This window comes from Panicum virgatum, chromosome 6K (assembly GCF_016808335.1).
Source record: "Panicum virgatum strain AP13 chromosome 6K, P.virgatum_v5, whole genome shotgun sequence".
Classification (NCBI taxonomy): domain Eukaryota; kingdom Viridiplantae; phylum Streptophyta; class Magnoliopsida; order Poales; family Poaceae; genus Panicum; species Panicum virgatum.
In genome coordinates, this window is record NC_053141.1 from 14048215 (window position 1) to 14067008 (window position 18794).

The following is an 18794-nucleotide window of genomic DNA, read 5'->3' on the forward strand; positions in this document are numbered from 1 at the left end:
CATCACTTTTTCCCAGGCCACCAAGCAGCAGCCACCATTTACCTCCTTTCTTCCTTTCCACAAGAACCCCCTTCTAATTTTGTTAAGGGAAAAGTCCAATTTTCACCCTCCAACTATCGCAAAAGTCCGATTTTCAACCTTCAACTAGATAGCGATAGCAGTTAAGACGAAGCGACTACTACCTGACCAGCAAGATTTAAGAGCGAGGCTTTACACCCTGGTAACTTATTAGCAATTTTTTCAATCCAAGCCAACAGGTCTCTATTTCTTAGCTTTTTGTCTGATATCAGCGAACCTAGATAGATAGAAGGGAACGAGGATGTAGAGCATTGCAATGTGCCAGATACCACCTCCACAATGTTGGCGTCATACTGAATAGGGATCACACAGCTCTTGGTAAGGTTGGTTTGTAGACCAGAAGCACCCCAAATAACTTCAGCAGAGCTTTTGTTAGCTGAAGTTCTTCCTCAACTAGTCAACTGGCCGCATAAAATGAAAAAAAAATTAAATGAGACTTAAGAACCACAGCTTCCATGTTTGTAGATTGGTTTGAAGGGGACTGTATCGATGTCTGTTACCACTCGAAGACTGGTGTCAGACGTGGAGTCGCGTTGATCGAAGATCTTAGAATTGCGCGCTTCCCATATGTGTCCGCTGGTAGTCCACAAGGTGTTGAAGCGCCTTCTGGACGGTTATGTCTGGTTTGGGAGGCATCTATTTCCCACATATGTGCGTGGAATTGATCCAATCGCCCACGCCAAAGCCCCCGCCACCCCCGGCTCAGGCACCATCCCGACACCTCGGCCGCCATCGCTAATCACTCCTTTTGTCGCTCCTCTGTCACACCCGGTTTTAAGGACAAAACTGAATGCATAGCTATATGTATGCCAGGATCAAGTTTCATACATATAGAGACATTATAAGTGAATAATCAGCAACAGTATCATGAAAAAGAGAAATACAACAAATAAAAGATTATCAAAGTTATACAACTTTATCCTGAAAACGAAGGCTCCAAACTTCACAGGCAATCGACTGGGGGTTGCGTACGCCTAGAACTCAGCAACATCTTCAAAAGACTTCACCACAACTTTCTCCTTCTGAGCAGCAGTAAGCAAGGGTGAGTACACTTATGGTTGGTACTCAGCAAGGCCACAAGAAATAACCAGAATGTGATTTATATCCATCTTTAAGTTTATTAATCATGTGAGGGTCCAAGCCGCTCTTGACCATGAGCACGGCTGATATATCAGTTTTACACTCTGCAGAGGTTGTACACTTTCACCACAATTCGCGTAAAAGTTCCGAAGAACTTTGAACCCAACCAAGCAATGTGCTAGCTAGGCACAATACCATACTTCAGAGGTGTGATTGCATAGGGAAGCTACGAGGCCTTTACAAAGATTCACTAACATATGACAATCTGCTAAAGTTTCAAGTCAAAGTGGTCATAACACTGTCCTAATGAGGTGGTAACTTGCCAAAGGACCCTTAAACCATACCAATTGCCCCAAGAGGACCGAGCTATACCCCATTGATGCATCCCCTCTTGCCCTTTCGGTAAGATTGTCACAAGCTAGAGTCTCTAATTAATCAGCCAAGACCAGAGCCATATAGTATTGTGGTTGTACTATTTTCTTGGGTGGTTCTCCATGTTCCAATTAAATCAAGCATTCTTGTAAATAAGCATAGATAGAAGTATGGTTAGGGTCACTTGCCTTTCTCCAATGAAAAGCTATTCTTACTGCTCTTCAGCTTTTGCTCACTTAGAAAACTTGATCTTCAATCTTCGAACAGCGATCCTTCTACTCGGAACAATCTTCAGGCAAACATACAAAGCAACAAACAAAAGATACAGCTAAGAACAATACACCAAAATAAAGAAAGGCTTTAATAGAACGTACTAAAGGATAGGGCTTGCTGCTACAGTTATGAGAGCGCAAGAAGCATGGAAAACAGAGCTAGGACGTGGAAACTATGGGATAAGCAATGAGTAAGGATTTAGTCGCGATTAACCAAAGGGTTAAGGACTAATGGAAAAAAAATATTTGTGAGACACAACAAAGTGTGCTCACAGAGGATAAAAAGGTTATAAAGCTATTGCACACGTCACAAGGATCACGTGAGCTCAAGAATCGCTGAAAACAGAGTTGAAATGTGAAAGATATGGCTAAAACAAGGTTCTAAGGACTTGTTTGCGATAGATTTAAACTTCCAGGGGCTAGATCTAAAGAAACCAGATACTAAAACGAGATTAAACCTAAATTACTGGGGCTAGCCTGCAAAATTGTAGCTCTGGGACAGCGGGTTCAAAATTGCAAAAGCGTAGGGGCCAAAATAGAAATAAAAGGACTTAAACCTAATTATTTTTCAACTATGCTGGACCGTGGGTTGATTTGCACTAAACTGAGGGTCTCTTTTGTAAAAGTTCCCCGGTTGACCGGTATAAGGCTTGTTTGACTCGGGTCAGATCTTATCCGGTCTGTCGGATCGCGATCTAACGGCTCGGGTCGGTTGGGGCGGAGGGCGGCGGCGCAAGCGACCGGCGGCGAGCTAGTGGCGGCGGCGCCTCGTCGGCGTAGATCAAATTTGGTCCTCCGGTGCTCGATTCGAGAACGGTTTGCACTAAGGGCAAGTGCACGGCGCGGGCAACTCATCTAGGGCGGTGGCGCAGAGTTAGAGCTGGCGGAGCGGAGCTCGCGGCGGCGCATGGCGGATGGCGGCGACGGCGAACAAGACCGGGCGGAGCAGAGCGAGAGAGAGGGAGAGAAGGGGCCTGCAGGATCCACAACCTTGGTGCGAAGCTCTCGGACGGCTCAGGGCTGGCGGCAATCATGCAGAACGGCGGCGGGCTCCGAGCTCGAGCTCGTCAATGGCGACGGCTAGGGTTTGCGCGAACTGGGCGACGGTTGCGGCTCGGGTTGGGGTTCCAGGGGTACGCGGGCATCGCTTTTATAGGCCGGGGCTGGGGCCTTGGCGTGCGGGCCAAGAAGGAAGGAGCGTCGCGGGGCGTGCGGCGGCCGGACTCCTTGAGTCCGCGTCGCTCACGCGAGGTAGACGACCATGACAGGCGGGACCCGCCTGTCAGCGGCAGAGAGAGGAAAGGGAGAGGCGTCGGGCTGGGCTTCGCGGGAGAGGAAGGTGGGCCGGCAGAGGAGTTTTGGGCCGCGGGAGAAAGGAAAAATGAAGGAGAGAGGAAGATGGGCTGGGCTGAAAACAGGTTAGAGGGAAGAGAGAAGTTTTTGCTTTTCTTTTCTTTTTGAAATAAAGGGATTCAAACACATTCATTTGAATTTAAATTTGGAGAATTTAAATTCATCTGAGCTCAATCAATGAAACAATGCAATTCAGCATGAATGCCTAATCAAACAAAAGGACCTCATTTAATTTAGAAAAACAGCCAACATTTATTTTCTTTTACACTAAATTCTCTGTAAAGAAGATAAATCTTGGGAAAATTTTAAAATTATGAGAAAATTGATGATTTATTTTTAATTTTAATCACATCCTGAAATCCAAAAATTTCAGGGTGTGACAGAACTTCCCCCCTTAAAAGGAATCTCGTCCCGAGATTCACAAAGCTAGCAAGAGACAAAGGTTTAGGTGGGTAGCTTCCAACACATATAACTTTCTTTTCGGTCATTTTCTCTTACAATACCTCTGCAGACATGCTTCTTTATTCTCCGTGGCTCACATCAAACACTTTATAGATACTCAGTCTAACTCCTACTTTAACCATCCATTCCTTCATCGGCTTCGTTGGCCCTTCTCTTGGCTTGCTTTACCAATTTTTTTCTTAGGCTGCTTGCTTCTTTTATGCGGAAATTCTTTGAAAGAGAAACTCCAATCGTCGAGGTTTATAGTTTGATTACTATCTCTACCTTGGACGACTTCTTCTAGGACTAGATCCTGGGCAGATAACTTTCTGTTGATCTCTGAATGGTAATGTTGTCTTGCTTCTGCGGTCATTAAGCTATCTTCTTAAAGACTTAGACGACCATAACGCTCGCAACATTGGCACGTTCCCGGAGTCTTACTAATCTCATGTTGCTCCAATATCACTGGCTTCTGTGCTTCGGCGAATTGCCTCTTCACTGGTCCGGTAGGGATCTCTGCTTTGGTTAACACCATGCGATGAGGTGATACCGTATTGGACTGCATCCTTCTTTGTAAGACTTGAGCTTGCATAGTTATTAACTTCTCTTCATCCATCGGTGGCAGAGTTGTGGAGATCTGATGGTTGTCACTAGTGATGTGGTTGCGGTTCTCCGGGAATAAGGGTTGCTCTGTAACATGTTCTTGGGTATCGAACATAGTTGGAACCATTCCTTGCAGTCCTTGAGTTTGTGCTAGGATATTAAGGTCTCCTTTATTGGTCCTATCTTCTCAATTTCTGTTGGGACTCACCATCTTCAGCTTCTTGCATTTGTTGGTCATTGTAGATGCTTGGAGGTTTCTACTATTGCTGTTAGTGTTGCCTTGAACTTCCTTCTTGACATCCTCGAAAGGATTAGGTAGAAAGACGGAGGATAATAAGGAGGGGGAAGTATAAAAGAAGAACCCATCTAGGCAATTGATGTCATTGTAGGTAGAAGACCCACAATACACCAACAATCATTACAAAGAAATGAATCAGACAAGATCATAAAGACAAACAACATCACGCAAACACAGAATTCCACCAGTCGGCACACAGCAAAAGACGATACTAAACATTGTTAATAGGGCTGCAAAGGTATTCCTAAGCATGGTTATATCTTCCAGCTTCATTGTTGATGACACGTGCCACCTTTAATTCGTCCAGCGTTGACTCCACCTTCGTGATTGTAGTGGGAGTGTCATAATCTTGCTCAGGCTTCAGACTTGATTCTTTGGTGGCGCTCTGAATCCTTTCATCCAACTTGAGCAGGATTGTGGGCAAGTGGTATGATTCCAATTGGTTCGACTTGACTCCTCATGATGAACTAGCAGCTCCAACTTTCAGATGACTTGGACAGGCATTAGGATATGTGCATGGATCATCTAATTTTCTTGAATCAGGAAAGATACTTTGGAATCAAAAATCAAGGGATGATTCCAGAGTGGTATTGTTATTATTATTATTATTTTGGAAAGAAGAGGCACAATGTGAAAACTGAGCACATTGTAAACAAATTAAAAGAAAATAGGCTCAAGAAAGATAAGTTAAAAGAAATCCAAGGATGGAAATTGTATAATCATACATCAAGGAGGATTAAAATCAAGGAGTGATCCAGAAGGGGAAATTAGACCTACCAGAATTGAGGGTCTAACATTTGCGAAATAATAAGGTGCAAATGAGAAGGGGTCAGACTAGAAAGGTGAGTTATCAAAGCGGATTGAGAGAAGAAAAAACTAAGGAGTGAGAATATTCAATGGAGGGGGTCAAGGAATAAGTATGAATGGATTTGATATCAAAAGAAACCTTAGAACACGGCCATTGCTATCTATGCTTACGTCCTACAGTCGATACAGCTCTGATACCACTTCTGTCACACCCGGTTTTAAGGACAAAACCGAATGCATAGCTATATGTATGCCAGGATCAAGTTTCATACATATAGAGACATTATAAGTGAATAATCAGCAACAGTATCACAAAAAAGAGAAATACAACAAATAAAAGACTATCAGAGTTATACAGCTTATCCTGGAAACGAAGGTTCCAAACTTCACAGGCAATCGACTGGGGGTTGCGTACGCCTAGAACTCGGCAACATTTTCAAAAGACTTCACCACAACTTTCTCCTTCTGAGCAGCAGTAAGCAAGGGTGAGTACACTTATGGTTGGTACTCAGTAAGGCCACAAGAAATAACCAGAATGTGATTTGTATCCATCTTTAAGTTTATTAATCATGTGAGGGTCCAAGCCGCTCTTGACCGTGAGCACGGCTGATATATCAGTTTTACACTCTGCAGAGGTTGTACACTTTCACCACAATTCGCGTAAAAGTTCTGAAGAACTTTGAACCCAACCACGCAATGTGCTAGCTAGGCACAATACCACACTTCCGAGGTGTGATTGCATAGGGACGCTACGAGGCCTTTACAAAGATTCCCTAACATATGACAATCCGCTAAGGTTTCAAGTCAAAGTGGTCATAACACTGTCCTAATGAGGTGGTACCTTGCCAAAGGACCATTAAACAATACCAATTGCTCCAAGGGGACCGAGCTATACCCCATCGATGCATCCCCTCTTGCACTTTCGGTAAGATTGTCACAAGCTAGAGTCTCTAATTAATCAGCCAAGACCAGAGCCATATAGTATTGTGGTTGTACTGTTTTCTTGGGTGGTTCTCCATGTTCCAATTAAATCAAGCATTCTTGTAAATAAGCATAGATAGAAGTATGGTTAGGGTCACTTGCCTTTCTCCAACGAAAAGCTACTCTTACTGCTCTTCAGCTTTTGCTCACTTGGAAAACTTGATCTTCAATCTTCGAACAGCGATACTTCTACTCGGAACAATCTTCAGGCAAACATACAAAGCAACAAACAAAAGATACAGCTAAGAACAATACACCAAAATAAAGAAAGGCTTTAATAGAACAGACTAAAGGATAGGGCTCGCTGCTACGGTTACGTGAGAGCAAGAAACACGGAAAACAGAGCTAGGACGTGGAAACCATGGGAAAAGCAATGAGTAAGGATTTAGTCACGATTAACCAAAGGGTTAAGGACAAATGAAAAACATATTTGTGAGACACAATAAAGTGTGCTCACAGAGGATAAAAAGGTTATAAAGCTATTGCACACGTCACAAGGATCACGTGAGCGCAAGAATCGCTGAAAACGGAGTTGAAATGTGAAAAATATGGCTAAAACAAAGTTCTAAGGACTTGTTTGCGAAAGATTTAAACTTCCAGGGGCTAGATCTAAAGAAACCAAGTACTAAAATGAGATTAAACCTAATCTACAGGGGCTAGCCTGCAAAATTGCAGTTCTGGGACAACGGGTTCAAAATTGCAAAAGCGTAGGGGCTAAAACAGAAATAAAAGGACTTAAACCTATTTATTTTTCAACTACGCTGGACCGCGGGTTGATTTGCACTAAACTGAGGGTCTCTTTTGTAAAAGTTCCCTGGTTGACCGGTATAAGGCTTGTTTGACTCGGGTCAGATCTTATCCGGTCCGTCGGATCGCGATCTAACGGCTCGGGTCGGTTGGGGCGAAGGGCGGCGGCGCAAGCGACCGGCGGCGATCTAGTGGCGGCATCGCCTTGCCGGCGTAGACCAAGTTTGGTCCTCCGGTGCTCGATTCGAGTGCGGTTTGCACTAGGGGCAAGCGCGCGGCGCGGGCAACTCATCTAGGGCGGTGGCGCAGAGCTTGAGCTGGCGGAGCGGAGTTCGCGGCGGCGCATGGCAGATGGCGGCGACGGCGAACAAGACCGTGCGGAGCAGAGCGAGAGAGAGGGAGAGAAGGGGCCTGCGGGATTCACAACCTTGGCACGAAGCTCTTGGACGGCTCGGGGACGGCGGTAATCACGCAGAACGACGGCACGGCGGCGGGCTCCGAGCTCGAGCTCGTCAATGGTGACGGCTAGGGTTTGCGTGAACTGGGCAACGGCTGCGGCTCGGGTTGGGGTTCCAGGGGTACGCGTGCATCGCTTTTATAGGCCGGGGCTGGGGCATTGGCGTGCGGGCCAAGAAGGAAGGAGCGGCGCAGGGCGTGCGGCGGCCGGACTCCTTGAGTCCGCGTCGCTCATGCGAGGTAGACGACCCCGACAGGCGGGACCCGCCTGTCAACGGCAGCGAGAGGAAAGGGAGAGGCGTCGGGCTGGGCTTCGCGGGAGAGGAAGGTGGGCCGGCAGAGGAGTTTTGGGCCGCGGGAGAAAGGAAAAATGAAGGAGAGAGGAAGATGGGCTGGGTTGAAAACGGGTTAGAGGGAAGAGAGAAGTTTTTGCTTTAGTTTTCTTTTTGAAACAAAGGGATTCAAACACATTCATTTGAATTTAAATTTGGCGAATTTAAATTCATCTGAACTCAATCAATGAAACAATACAATTCAGCATGAATGCCTAATCAAACAAAAGGACTTCATTTAATTTAGAAAAACAGCCAACATTTAGAAAAGGACCTCTTTTTCACTAAATTCTCTGTAAAGAAGATAAATCTTGGGAAAATTTTAAAATTATGAGAAAATTGATGATTTATTTTTAATTTTAATCACATCCTGAAATCCAAAAATTTCAGGGTGTGACATCCTCCCGTCCACCGCCACCACCTTCTCCTCACCCCCGCTGCCAGCCACCACCCAACGGGGGTCCTGCCCGGCCGGCGCCACTCCCAGGCGACCACCGGGGCCCCTCCGTCGTGTGTCGCAGGCTGCCGCCGGAGCTCCCTCTACCGTTGGTCGCAGGCCACCACCGGGGCCCCCTTTGCCACGGTTATAGGGCCCCCCTCCGCCACGGTCGTAGGCTGACGCCGGGTGAAGCGTCCCCTCATAAGAGAAGACTTAAATGTGATACAAACATCAGTCCTAGGAGGCTGATGACACATTTATTACATCAGATGGTTCATCACCGTACAACTCTACGCGGTAATTTGCAGAGGAGCGCCACTATCGCGAGGATTACAACCCACACCCACACAACGATATTAATTATAAAAATAGGGTCATCAGAGTCTTGCGCCATGCGGTATCTCCTGCGGGTGACCCTAATCCACAGGCAAGGCTGGGTGCAGGACCGTACCCTACTCGACGTCTTCTGGAACAAAATCTGGATCTTCCTCTGAAAAATTAAGAAATGGGGTGAGTACAAACGTACTCAGCAAGTCCAACCACACCCACGGAGGGGGTATAAACAGAATATAATGCTGTCTTGCTTTCACATTCATTAAGCAATCTTCTTGGAGACACAGATGGCCATAATGCTTACATTCCTAGAGTCTTACTAATTATGAGTTTCAGAAGATTTGTATTATTATTGAACAAAAGAATTATGAGTTTCTTTTATTTTAAGTAGAAACCATATGTAAAAGATATTTAAAGAGCTATGAACTCATATTATGTTTTTATTGGCAAAGTCGAAGTAGAACTTAGTCAAATTTTATTTAATTATCTATGTACAATTTACTAATTTAACAATTAGTTAGAAAAAAACTTGTGACACCATCTAAGCGCACAACTTTATATGATTCGTGTGGAACTAACAAATTAAATTACAAACACATTTGAATTGATATTAATCAAGTTAACATTAATTATGAAAACCGGAGTAAATATCTAATTAACTTTTGATTTGAAAGCTAGATGAGAGAACATTAATAAAATTAAATCTATATTTAATTTTAAAATAATAACTATGATGCAACAACGCTACTAAACCATAGCTTACGCTAAAACAAAGCTAATGCAACAAGAACGAAATGAAACGGATCTAAAATGTGAAAACTATGAGAGAAACAAGGCTACAGGGACCTAGTCATGATTACCTATGGACTTTAGGGGCTAATCGAAAGAAAAGGGATTGTTTTGTAAGTTCATTTGAACAGCATGGACTGCAGGTCAATTTTCACAAAAGCAAGGGATTCTTTTGCAAAATCTCCTAGGGTTGACTGGTATCTGGTCTGGTTCACTCGGTTTAGATCCAATCGGGGCTGTTGGATCTCGACCGGATAATCCAGGATGGATCGTGCGGCGGTGCCATGATGCCGGCGGCGAATCACGAAAATGCTATTATGGCCTCAATTTTAGGTGCGGCTTGGCCCGGGAGAAGCGCGCGTGACGGCGAACGCGACCACGGGCTATGATTGGGGCTTTGGCGAGCAGGACAGGGCGTACCGCGGCGGCACGCAGGCATCTCGCTTCGGCGAGCGACTGTGGCGGCGAGAGGACGCGAGAGAGAGGGAAAAGGGGCCGGTGAGAGTTCTCACCATGACGCGGTGCTCCTTTGGCAGCTTTTGGTGGTGAGGGAGTGACGGAGCGGCGGGACGCATGCGGCGGCAAAGCTCGAGCGGAGCTCCAATGGTGGCAGCCACTATTACAATAATTATTAACCGAGGCGGGCAAAAACGATTAACCGAGGCATTTTTCGCAACCGCCTCGGAGGCAAGGTCGCGGTAAATGACCTATTTTCCAAGGCGGTTGCCAGCCCTCCTCGGTTAATCGTGTAGAAAAAACAAAAAAATAGAAAACCCATGAACAAGCCCGCCAAGTCCATCAAGGAGCTCACCGAGCTCATCCACGGGGGAGGCCGCCACCGGCGCTGCCACTCCTCTGCCGACTGGATCCGCCAGCCCCGAGGCCAGATCCACGAGCCCCGAGAGAGAGAGAGAGAGAGAGAGAGAGAGAGAGAGAGAGAGTTGAGGGAGAGGGGCGAAGGGGGCTCACGGGAGGAATTTGTGGCCGAGTGGAGGAGTAACCCTAACTTCACTATATATATATATACACACACACACATACACACACATATGAAGATGGTTATCGGGCCTCATATGGGCTCGTATGGTCTTGGACCATTAACCTTTATAAGAAGTCTGCCTTCGAAAATAGACTATTAACCGAGGCAGACATTTATAGGGAGTCCGCCTCTGTTAATATATTTTGCGAAGCGTTTCTGTATAACCGCCTCAGTTAATAAAAAGTGACTGCCTTGGTTAATGCGGACCATTAAACGAGGCGGTTATTTTTCCAGCCCGCCTCCGAGCCCTTTTCAAAGCACCTCAGTTAATCAATTTTTGTAGTAGTGGGCTACGACTTCTGTGGGTCAAGAGCAGGGCGGCGCTTATATAGGGGCGAGGACCGGGGGTCCTTGGCGTGCGCGCCAACGCACGGAGTGGCAGTGCCAAGTCGAACTGCTCAAGCTCGAGTCCGGCTGTCAGCCACAGAGGAGAGGGGGCCCCGAACTTGGCCCGGAGAAAGGAAACGGGCCGGTTGGCTGGGCTGTGTGGAGAAAAACAAAAGAGGAAGGGGAGAGGGAGTTGGGCTGGCGTTGGGTTGGGCCACCGGGAAAGCGGGAAAAGGTTTTGCATTTTTGAAAATGTTTCCATACCAATTCAATTCAAATTCGAATTCGGAATTCAAATTCAAATCGACAACAAGAACTAAAACAATGCAAAAATCAGCATGATGCAACACAAACAGAACAACCTCATTTCTTTTCCACTAAATTCCCTGTGAAGAAAAATAAATGTTGGGAAAATTTTAACAATTATGAGAAATTAAATTGTTGTTTTATTTTTAGTTTAATTCACATCCTGAAATTAAAAAAATTCAGGGTGTGACAAACACTATCATGTGTTCATGAGGTAATTATCATCCATTCATCCTCTCATGCATCAGGCTAGACTAAGTTAATTTCTTATCAATTTCATGAGGTAATTATCATCCATTCATCCACTCATTCATCCATTCATCCTCTCATGTGTTCATGAGGTAATTATCAATTTCAGAAAGATACCTTCTGAAAAACTGTTAGAACTATACCTCCCTACTGGTTAATTTCTTATTTTGAAGTTGTTAATTGCAGGATCAAGCTTGACTTTTCTTATATTAAGCTGCAACTAAGTCACATGATGTAAATAATTGTTTCTATCAATTATGGTCTTAACGAATTCAAAACCTGCTGAAAACAAAAAAAATCTATACCTTCGCATTGCTTAATTTTTTATGATAGAGAGTCACTTTGCTACACTATAAGGTCAATAGCAGTATTGTCCACTTCATCGATTTCTTCCTCTAACTGTACTACACTGCATATTAGCAATGACAAACATTAACACTGAAACTGCATGAAAGGAAAAGCAATATTGGATTGAATGGCTTGGGAAAGGAAGAAACCAACTTTCTACCATGTTGCAATGGTTCATAATCTTATCTATGGTCTAGTTGTATATTTAGCAGTAGGGTATCTACAACCTTCAAGATGGATGATATTTACAGGAAGCATTTACCAAACAATTTCTGATGCCCACTACCTGCTAAATGATGAAACCAACAAGATAACCAGGTACACACAAAAAAAAAATAGTTTATGGACTCAATGGTCAAACATACATGAACTCAAAATTAAACTGACTAGCAGAAATGACCTACCGTCCAACAATTTAACCTCCATGCAAATGACCGGAAAATATAATCTAATGTAAGTGAACTACCATAATTAGCAAGATTCTAAATAGCTGACTATAACCACTGTTATAGCCTACTATAACCTTTGGGAGAGGACAAAGCAAGAATATCCATCTCTTAGCTTTAATAGGCTAAATCCGCTAATAGATGGCTATATCCCGCTATAGCCGCTAAATTAAAATTTATTTAGCTAGCTGAACCATATAATTAATCTCTATTTATTGTTAGTTTAGTATTGAACTTCGTCATTTACAAAATTAGTATTTTGCCAATGATGTAACAAGGGAATGAAGCCCAAGACATACTTCAGTATATGAATTTTTGTTGATTTGATGTTTATATATGCAAAATTACTCATAGATTTATGCATGGTGTTGAAGTAGAAATGCATAATTGTGAGAAACTTCTAGAAGATCGGTGAGCATACATGAACCACGATTACCATGCTTCACGGTGAAATATAGAATAGTCTAGAAATTAGATACTTGTATGGTTAGATAAGTATGAGGAAAATTCTAAAATTAGATATTTTGTAAAGAAGTGTGTAGAAATGGACAAAAGGCAAAACCATATAAGTCATGGAGTCCTATAAATAGGGGTGCTTCCTCCCCTCTTGCCATACCATGGCATAAGAGGTCTCAAATAGGAGATGACAATGTTGCCATATAGTGTAGTAGCTACATAAAGAGTGTAAGAGTCATGTGTTGTATTAAGTTATGGTGAATAAATAGTCGAGTTCTCATATAGAGTTGGTTAGAGTCGCCAATTTCTCCACACATGGTATTTACAGAACCGCTAAATGAGTTAGCTATGTTATAGGCCGCTATTGACATTTTAGCCTCTACAAACACCAAACACTAATAATTAATATATCATTTTTTCCTTAGCCTACTATTTTAAACACTGATAATTAATATATAGTGTGAGGCTGGGAACCCACAAATATATCATTTCTTATCTAACTGATCTATGAGACCTAAAGGTCAAGTGCCTTAGAGCTTCCAAGGCTATCCAGTAACTAACCTAACTATTCAATAGCCAAGATAGGCTTAATGAAGATGCCAGTAAGCTCTGCGGCTGGGTCTTGTGACCAAGCTAAGGCTTGCCGTCAGGTCAGCCGACCCCGATGAAATTTCGAAGATCCTACACAAAGTACTGTTCACTAATGATTTTTAGTGTTGATGAACCTGTCAGAAAATAGTGTTGACCCCAGTTGCCGCAATTGCTTGCTTCGCCCCTGGCCGGCTTGTCGATGCCTTGGACAGAGTTGTTGTGGGATGTGGCCAACGGATGGAGCCTGACTCTGCGCCAAGCCAAGATGTAGCCGACAAGCCGCACAATGCTGCTCCGCTGCAGCCACCTGGGGACAATAGCCCCGACCACGGCGGTAGTCAGGCGAGCACCCAGCCCAGGCGGCTCTGCCAGAGACACTGGTCCCGGCCACGATGAGGCCTCGCGCACCTTGCTCTTCGACCTTTTCGCCATCGCCACTCCCCTGGTTCTTGGGTTCTTGCTTTCTTGGGTTCGTGGCAGGCCTGCCCAAGTACCAAGAACCGCCGTATTTCCTATCCTTGTCTCTCCCGTGGTGAGAAAAGGAGGAAGGGAAGGGGTGCTGGGGAGCTTTGTTGCGGGACAGTGGAAGGATGAGGATTGTGGCTGGCGGCGATCCGCCGAACTTGATGGAGGAGAGAGGGAAAATTTGGGGACGGGAGCAAGAAGAAGAGAAAAGATGGAACGGTTCCGAGAGGAGGGGAGGGGGCTAAATGGGAGTATATGTAGGCCGTGGTGGTGAGGATTCGAGGGCAACTGTTGTTGGGGATGCCACGCCGGTGAGCTGTTCTGCTCGGTAAAGCATCTCCAAGAGTTCCCCAAATGTATTCCCTATCTCATTTTTTTTGGAAAAATGAAGAAAAATCATCTCCAATAGTTTCCCAAATCTATTCCTCATCTACTACCAATTCCCAAACCTCCCCCCTCTGCACGCATATATGTACGTCGCGACTTCTTCCCCATCTTGGTTTGGCCGCGACTTTTTTGCCAGTCTTCTTCCTTGGTCTCGCGCCAAGGGGAGGATGGAGGCAGGGAGACTGCCTCCACTCGTGGATTCTCAGCCATGGAGGACGAGGGCCGCGCCACCCTGTGGATGCTCAGCTGGGTCAAGAACGGCGGTGGCGAGGAGCGCGAGGAGGGGGGTAATGAGCGCGGCCATGGCGAAGAGGTAGGTGTAGAGCGGCCGCGAGGCCAGCCACGAAGAGGCGGTGGAAGAGGAAGGGGGAACGTGTGCCAGAATGGGCCCATTCCATTTTGCACGGCCCATTGCGCATTTTGTTGTTGTGACCTATAGATTACTTTTTTTTCCTCCATATTTTTCCATCATATTTTTTCTCTTGTTTTCAGTGCGTATAATCTTCATCTTTGTTGTGACACTACATTAGTTCAGGACAGGCTACAGATACATCAATACACCACACAACAGTACATTACTGATCCCAGGAGTACAAGACACTTGACATAAACATTACTGGATCACCAGTTCATCATCACATGACACTAATAAAACTGATAAACATAGTAGTGCTAGTGCATCTACTCATCAGAGCCAGAGGAACAAGGAGACTTATCAGAATCAGAGGATCTCATTGAGATGTCACCATGGACATCTTCTGAATTAGACGAGGATTGTTGCACTGAATGATCAAGCATCAAAGAATGCAAGCTCCTAATTTTTTGTTTCTTCCTCCTAGGGCGCACAGGCGCATGCCTCTTTCTTTTTGCTTGAGCTGCTTGAGCTTGTGATGTTGAATCCTCTTGTGGTGCTGCATCTTGTGATTCATGTGGTGATTGATTATCAAGGTCATCTTGTGAAGGTACAATACCAGTAATGAACTCATTTTCATAGCAGCCAAGACATCATTAACTTCCTTCTCCAAAGGATCTCTGCCTTTTCTCTCCCTCTTGATCCTTAGCTTGGAGTTATATTTCACAAACACAAGGTCTCTCATCCTATCATGAAGTAGCCTGTTGCGCCTCTTTGTATGAACCTATGAAGTAGTAAACACAAGTCATGTGTAGATGATATAAAAACAGCAATGGAATGTGAACATTGGAGTAAATATTGAATTTAAAGAGCTAAAGATAGCACAATTTGGAACTACAGAAGAGTCCATTGATGGCACACATACCTGCTCAAATACTGACCAATTCATCTCACAAGTTGAGGAACTGCAAGTCAAATTTAGAATTCTTGAAACCAATGTCCTGAGATTTGGGGTGCCTGTGCCATAGTTTAGCCACCACTTTGCTGAAACAAGTTAAAGAGTTAGTGAGTTACACACTGATGAGTAGATAACAGAAAAAATACATTTATATATCATATTAGATTCTCTTCTTCATCTAGATTGAAGTTCTTGTTTCTCCTCTGCCTTATGGCAATTTCATGTCCAAATGTCCCTTGCTGATCCTGATACATGTTTAGTTCTTCAATTATATTATCTTGGATTTCTTCATCATCAACCATCTTTGTAATGCATGCAATCACTCCTGCTCTATAGGATCCATCATGCTCAATCTCTGACTTCTTTGGGTAATAGAAGTAAGGATTCAAATAATACCCAGCCAAGTGTAGTGGAGTCTTAAGCTTGCTGTCCCACCTTTTATCGATGATATCCCAAGCAACTTTAAAACGACTCTCATCGTTGTCAAACCTCTCAGAAATTTCTTTCTTTGCCTCAAGCATCAATCCATGGAAGAAGCCCATTGCTGGCACATCACTATCCATTCTTCTCAGCACGTTAGCCAAAGGCTCAAAGAAATTAACAGCCATATCAACATTTTTCCAAAAGGCTTCAGATCTGATTACTTTGTTGGCTTTCTTCCCCTTGTCCTTCTTTAAGTAATTGCCCAAGTCATTGAGTTCATTTGATCTAAACAACCTTGTCAACTCTTTCTTGTTGTCTAGCAAGCTTCTTAGATTCAGGTAAGCAGTGGCAAACCGAGTAATTCCAGAGCGAACTAAGTCTTTTTTAAGAAACTTCCTCATCAAATCCAACACCCTAGTATGAGCATACAAGAATACAGTCACATGCCTTGCATTGGTAATAGTTTGCTCCACTGGTCCAAGCTTCCCAATATCCTCCAACATGAGATCTATGCAGTGAGCAGCACATCCATTCCAAAAAATTGAGGGCCTCTTTGCTATCAATAAACTTGCCGCTGTTGTATTGACGCTAGCATTGTCTGTCACCACTTGGACAACATTTTCCTCTCCGATATCTTCTATGCAGTTGTCCACAAGGTTAAATATGTATTTTCCATCTTTTCTCTCACCTGAATAGTCCACTGAATCCACAAAACAGACCCCATGAGCACTATGCACAACTAAATTCATCACTCCCCTACCCTTTCTATCTGTCCATGCATCTGTCATAACTGTGCATCCAGTGAGCTCCCATGATTCCTTGTGGTTCTTGAAACCATCCAACACCTTTTTCTTCCTTTTTTGCAGAAATGGTCCACTCATCTCATAAGGACTAGGCCCTCTCAAACCTCTGCCAAATTCTCCAATGGCCTCAAGCATGTGGTCAAAGCTAGGAAGGGTGACTGTGTTGTGTGGAATGCTAGCTTCATAGAAAAACTGACATATATATTCACAAGCTCTGTCCCTTCTCTCTTCTCTTTTCTGAGTCGTCAAGGATGTCTGAACCTTGTTTTTGAGGCTAATTCCCTTTCGCATCATCTGAACAGATTCTTCTACAGAAGGAGGTTTGAAGAAATTATCAATAGTGCTACCACCAACCACTGTGCTATTAGATCCTTTTGCTGGCTTTTGCTTCAGTGCAAGAACTTGATTCCTATGATCTGAATTTTCTTCACCACAACTTTCATCTTCTGAGGGATCTAAGTCAATGCCATCTCTATCCATTTGCTTCTCCTTGGCTTTCTGATCCTTTTCTTCTGTCTTCTTTGTAAGAAGAGCATACATCTCTTAACTCACCGGAGTTGGACATTTTAGACACTTTTTAACATTAAAGCCTTTAATGCCAGCAAGATGATACTTAATCCTAGTGATCCCAGCTGTGCAAAGCTTGTCACAATATTTGCACTTCAGGCTGTGCTTCTTGGTTAAATCTGGGCAAAAACAATGAGCCCATGCAGGGTCATCCGAGTTGATAACAGATTGTGATGGTGCATTTGCTACCGAGGCAGAAGCTGCACTTGATGGGTTACCTACACATAAGTCAAGCTTATTTAGAGTTTTTGACAAACAAGTACAAAACAAGTCACTACTACAGATTTGGCCTTTTGTCCCGGTTCCAAACTGGCTTTTGTCCCGGTTTTGGAACCGGGACAAGGCTTCCGGGACAAAAGCCTCTCGAGGCTTTTGTCCCGGGTGGAAGAACCGGGACAAAAGGTGTCTGACGTTAAAAAAATTTTCGCTCACCACGGGATTCGATCCCAGGACCTCTTGCCCAACACATGGTTTCCTTGCCAATTCACCTAAGTAGTACACGTGACTCAGTATAGAATAACTTCTTTTTGAACTATCACGTGGAGAGGCCTTTTGTCCGGGTTGGTAACACCAACCGGGATAAAAGGGGCCTTTTGTCCCGGGTGGTAACACCAACCGGGACAAAAGGGTCACCCTTTTGTCCCGGTTGGTGTTACCACCCGGGATAAAAAGGGTTGGACCTTTTGTCCCGGGTGGAGCCACCAACCGGGACAAAAGGGGGGTCTTTTGTCCGGGTTGGTGGCTCCACCCGGGACAAAAAGCCCCTGTCCCCCACGTTGGTCCGGCTAGCCGTTGGACCCGGGACAAAAGCCACCTTTTGTCCCGGGCCCAAAGGTAACCGGGACAAATGGCATGGAAGAAAGGCCTATTTTGTAGTAGTGAGTGCATTTCAGAAGGTACACACAATTTTAAATAACCTATAAATAAAATATCAGGTACACTTCATATAGGCACACAACGTGTTCTAAACAGTGGCAGCTTCCCAGCAAATAATGTTGCACCTAGGAGGATATTTCTAGTAATCTAGCTATTGTACTACTACGCTTACCAAATCAGATAGATAAGAGCTAAAGAAAAACAAATATTCTGATGTGCTATGAAAGGACGAGCCAGAGCTAGCTATCCAACAGATCAAGCAACTTGAATAAAAGAGATCATAGTAATGATTGCTTCACTGTCTGATCTGTACTTCTACTTTAGGAAATTAAAAAAAGACATGCCTGTTTGTCCCTCTTGCGCAGGCAGAGACATGGTCAGGTGAGCTGCTGTTGACAGAAGCAGGTTAACTGGGTGAGTGTTGCGCAGATCTATAAGCGGGAAGTCTTCTTCTTCGGCTCTGGTGACAGGTAGCAGCCGCCGCCGCTGCTTGCTCATACCATCGCCGCCATCGCCACTTGGGGAGCAAATCTTGAAGGTGACGAGGAGTAGGGATGGGAACTAGGGACTAGAAAAGGTGGTTCTCCCCTCCGGTGGCTGGCCACAGTTGCCGTCGCCGCCGCCAGTTCAAGAAGCCAGCGTCGCCGCCGCCTGGTTTCGTGGGTGAGGAAGAGGAACTGAGTACTGAGGAGATATCTAGGGTCTACTGCCTCTAGTCGAGTTGGATTGAATAGATAGCGGTGTGCGATTGTGACTGTTTTGCCGCCGCGGAGGACGACGCGGCTCGTGCAGGGTGATGGTAAGGACGAGGTGAGACCAG

The 18794-nt window shown here is 44.6% G+C and overlaps 1 protein-coding gene across 1 annotated transcript; it reads right to left on the bottom strand.

Annotated features, from left to right (window-relative positions):
• Positions 1-15460: 15460 nt before the first annotated feature.
• Positions 15461-17087, bottom strand: LOC120713269. The gene has a single exon (XM_039999259.1). It carries the CDS (start codon positions 17069-17071, stop codon positions 15461-15463), a length of 1611 nt encoding a protein of 536 aa, XP_039855193.1. The 5' UTR covers positions 17072-17087.
• Positions 17088-18794: the final 1707 nt, after the last annotated feature.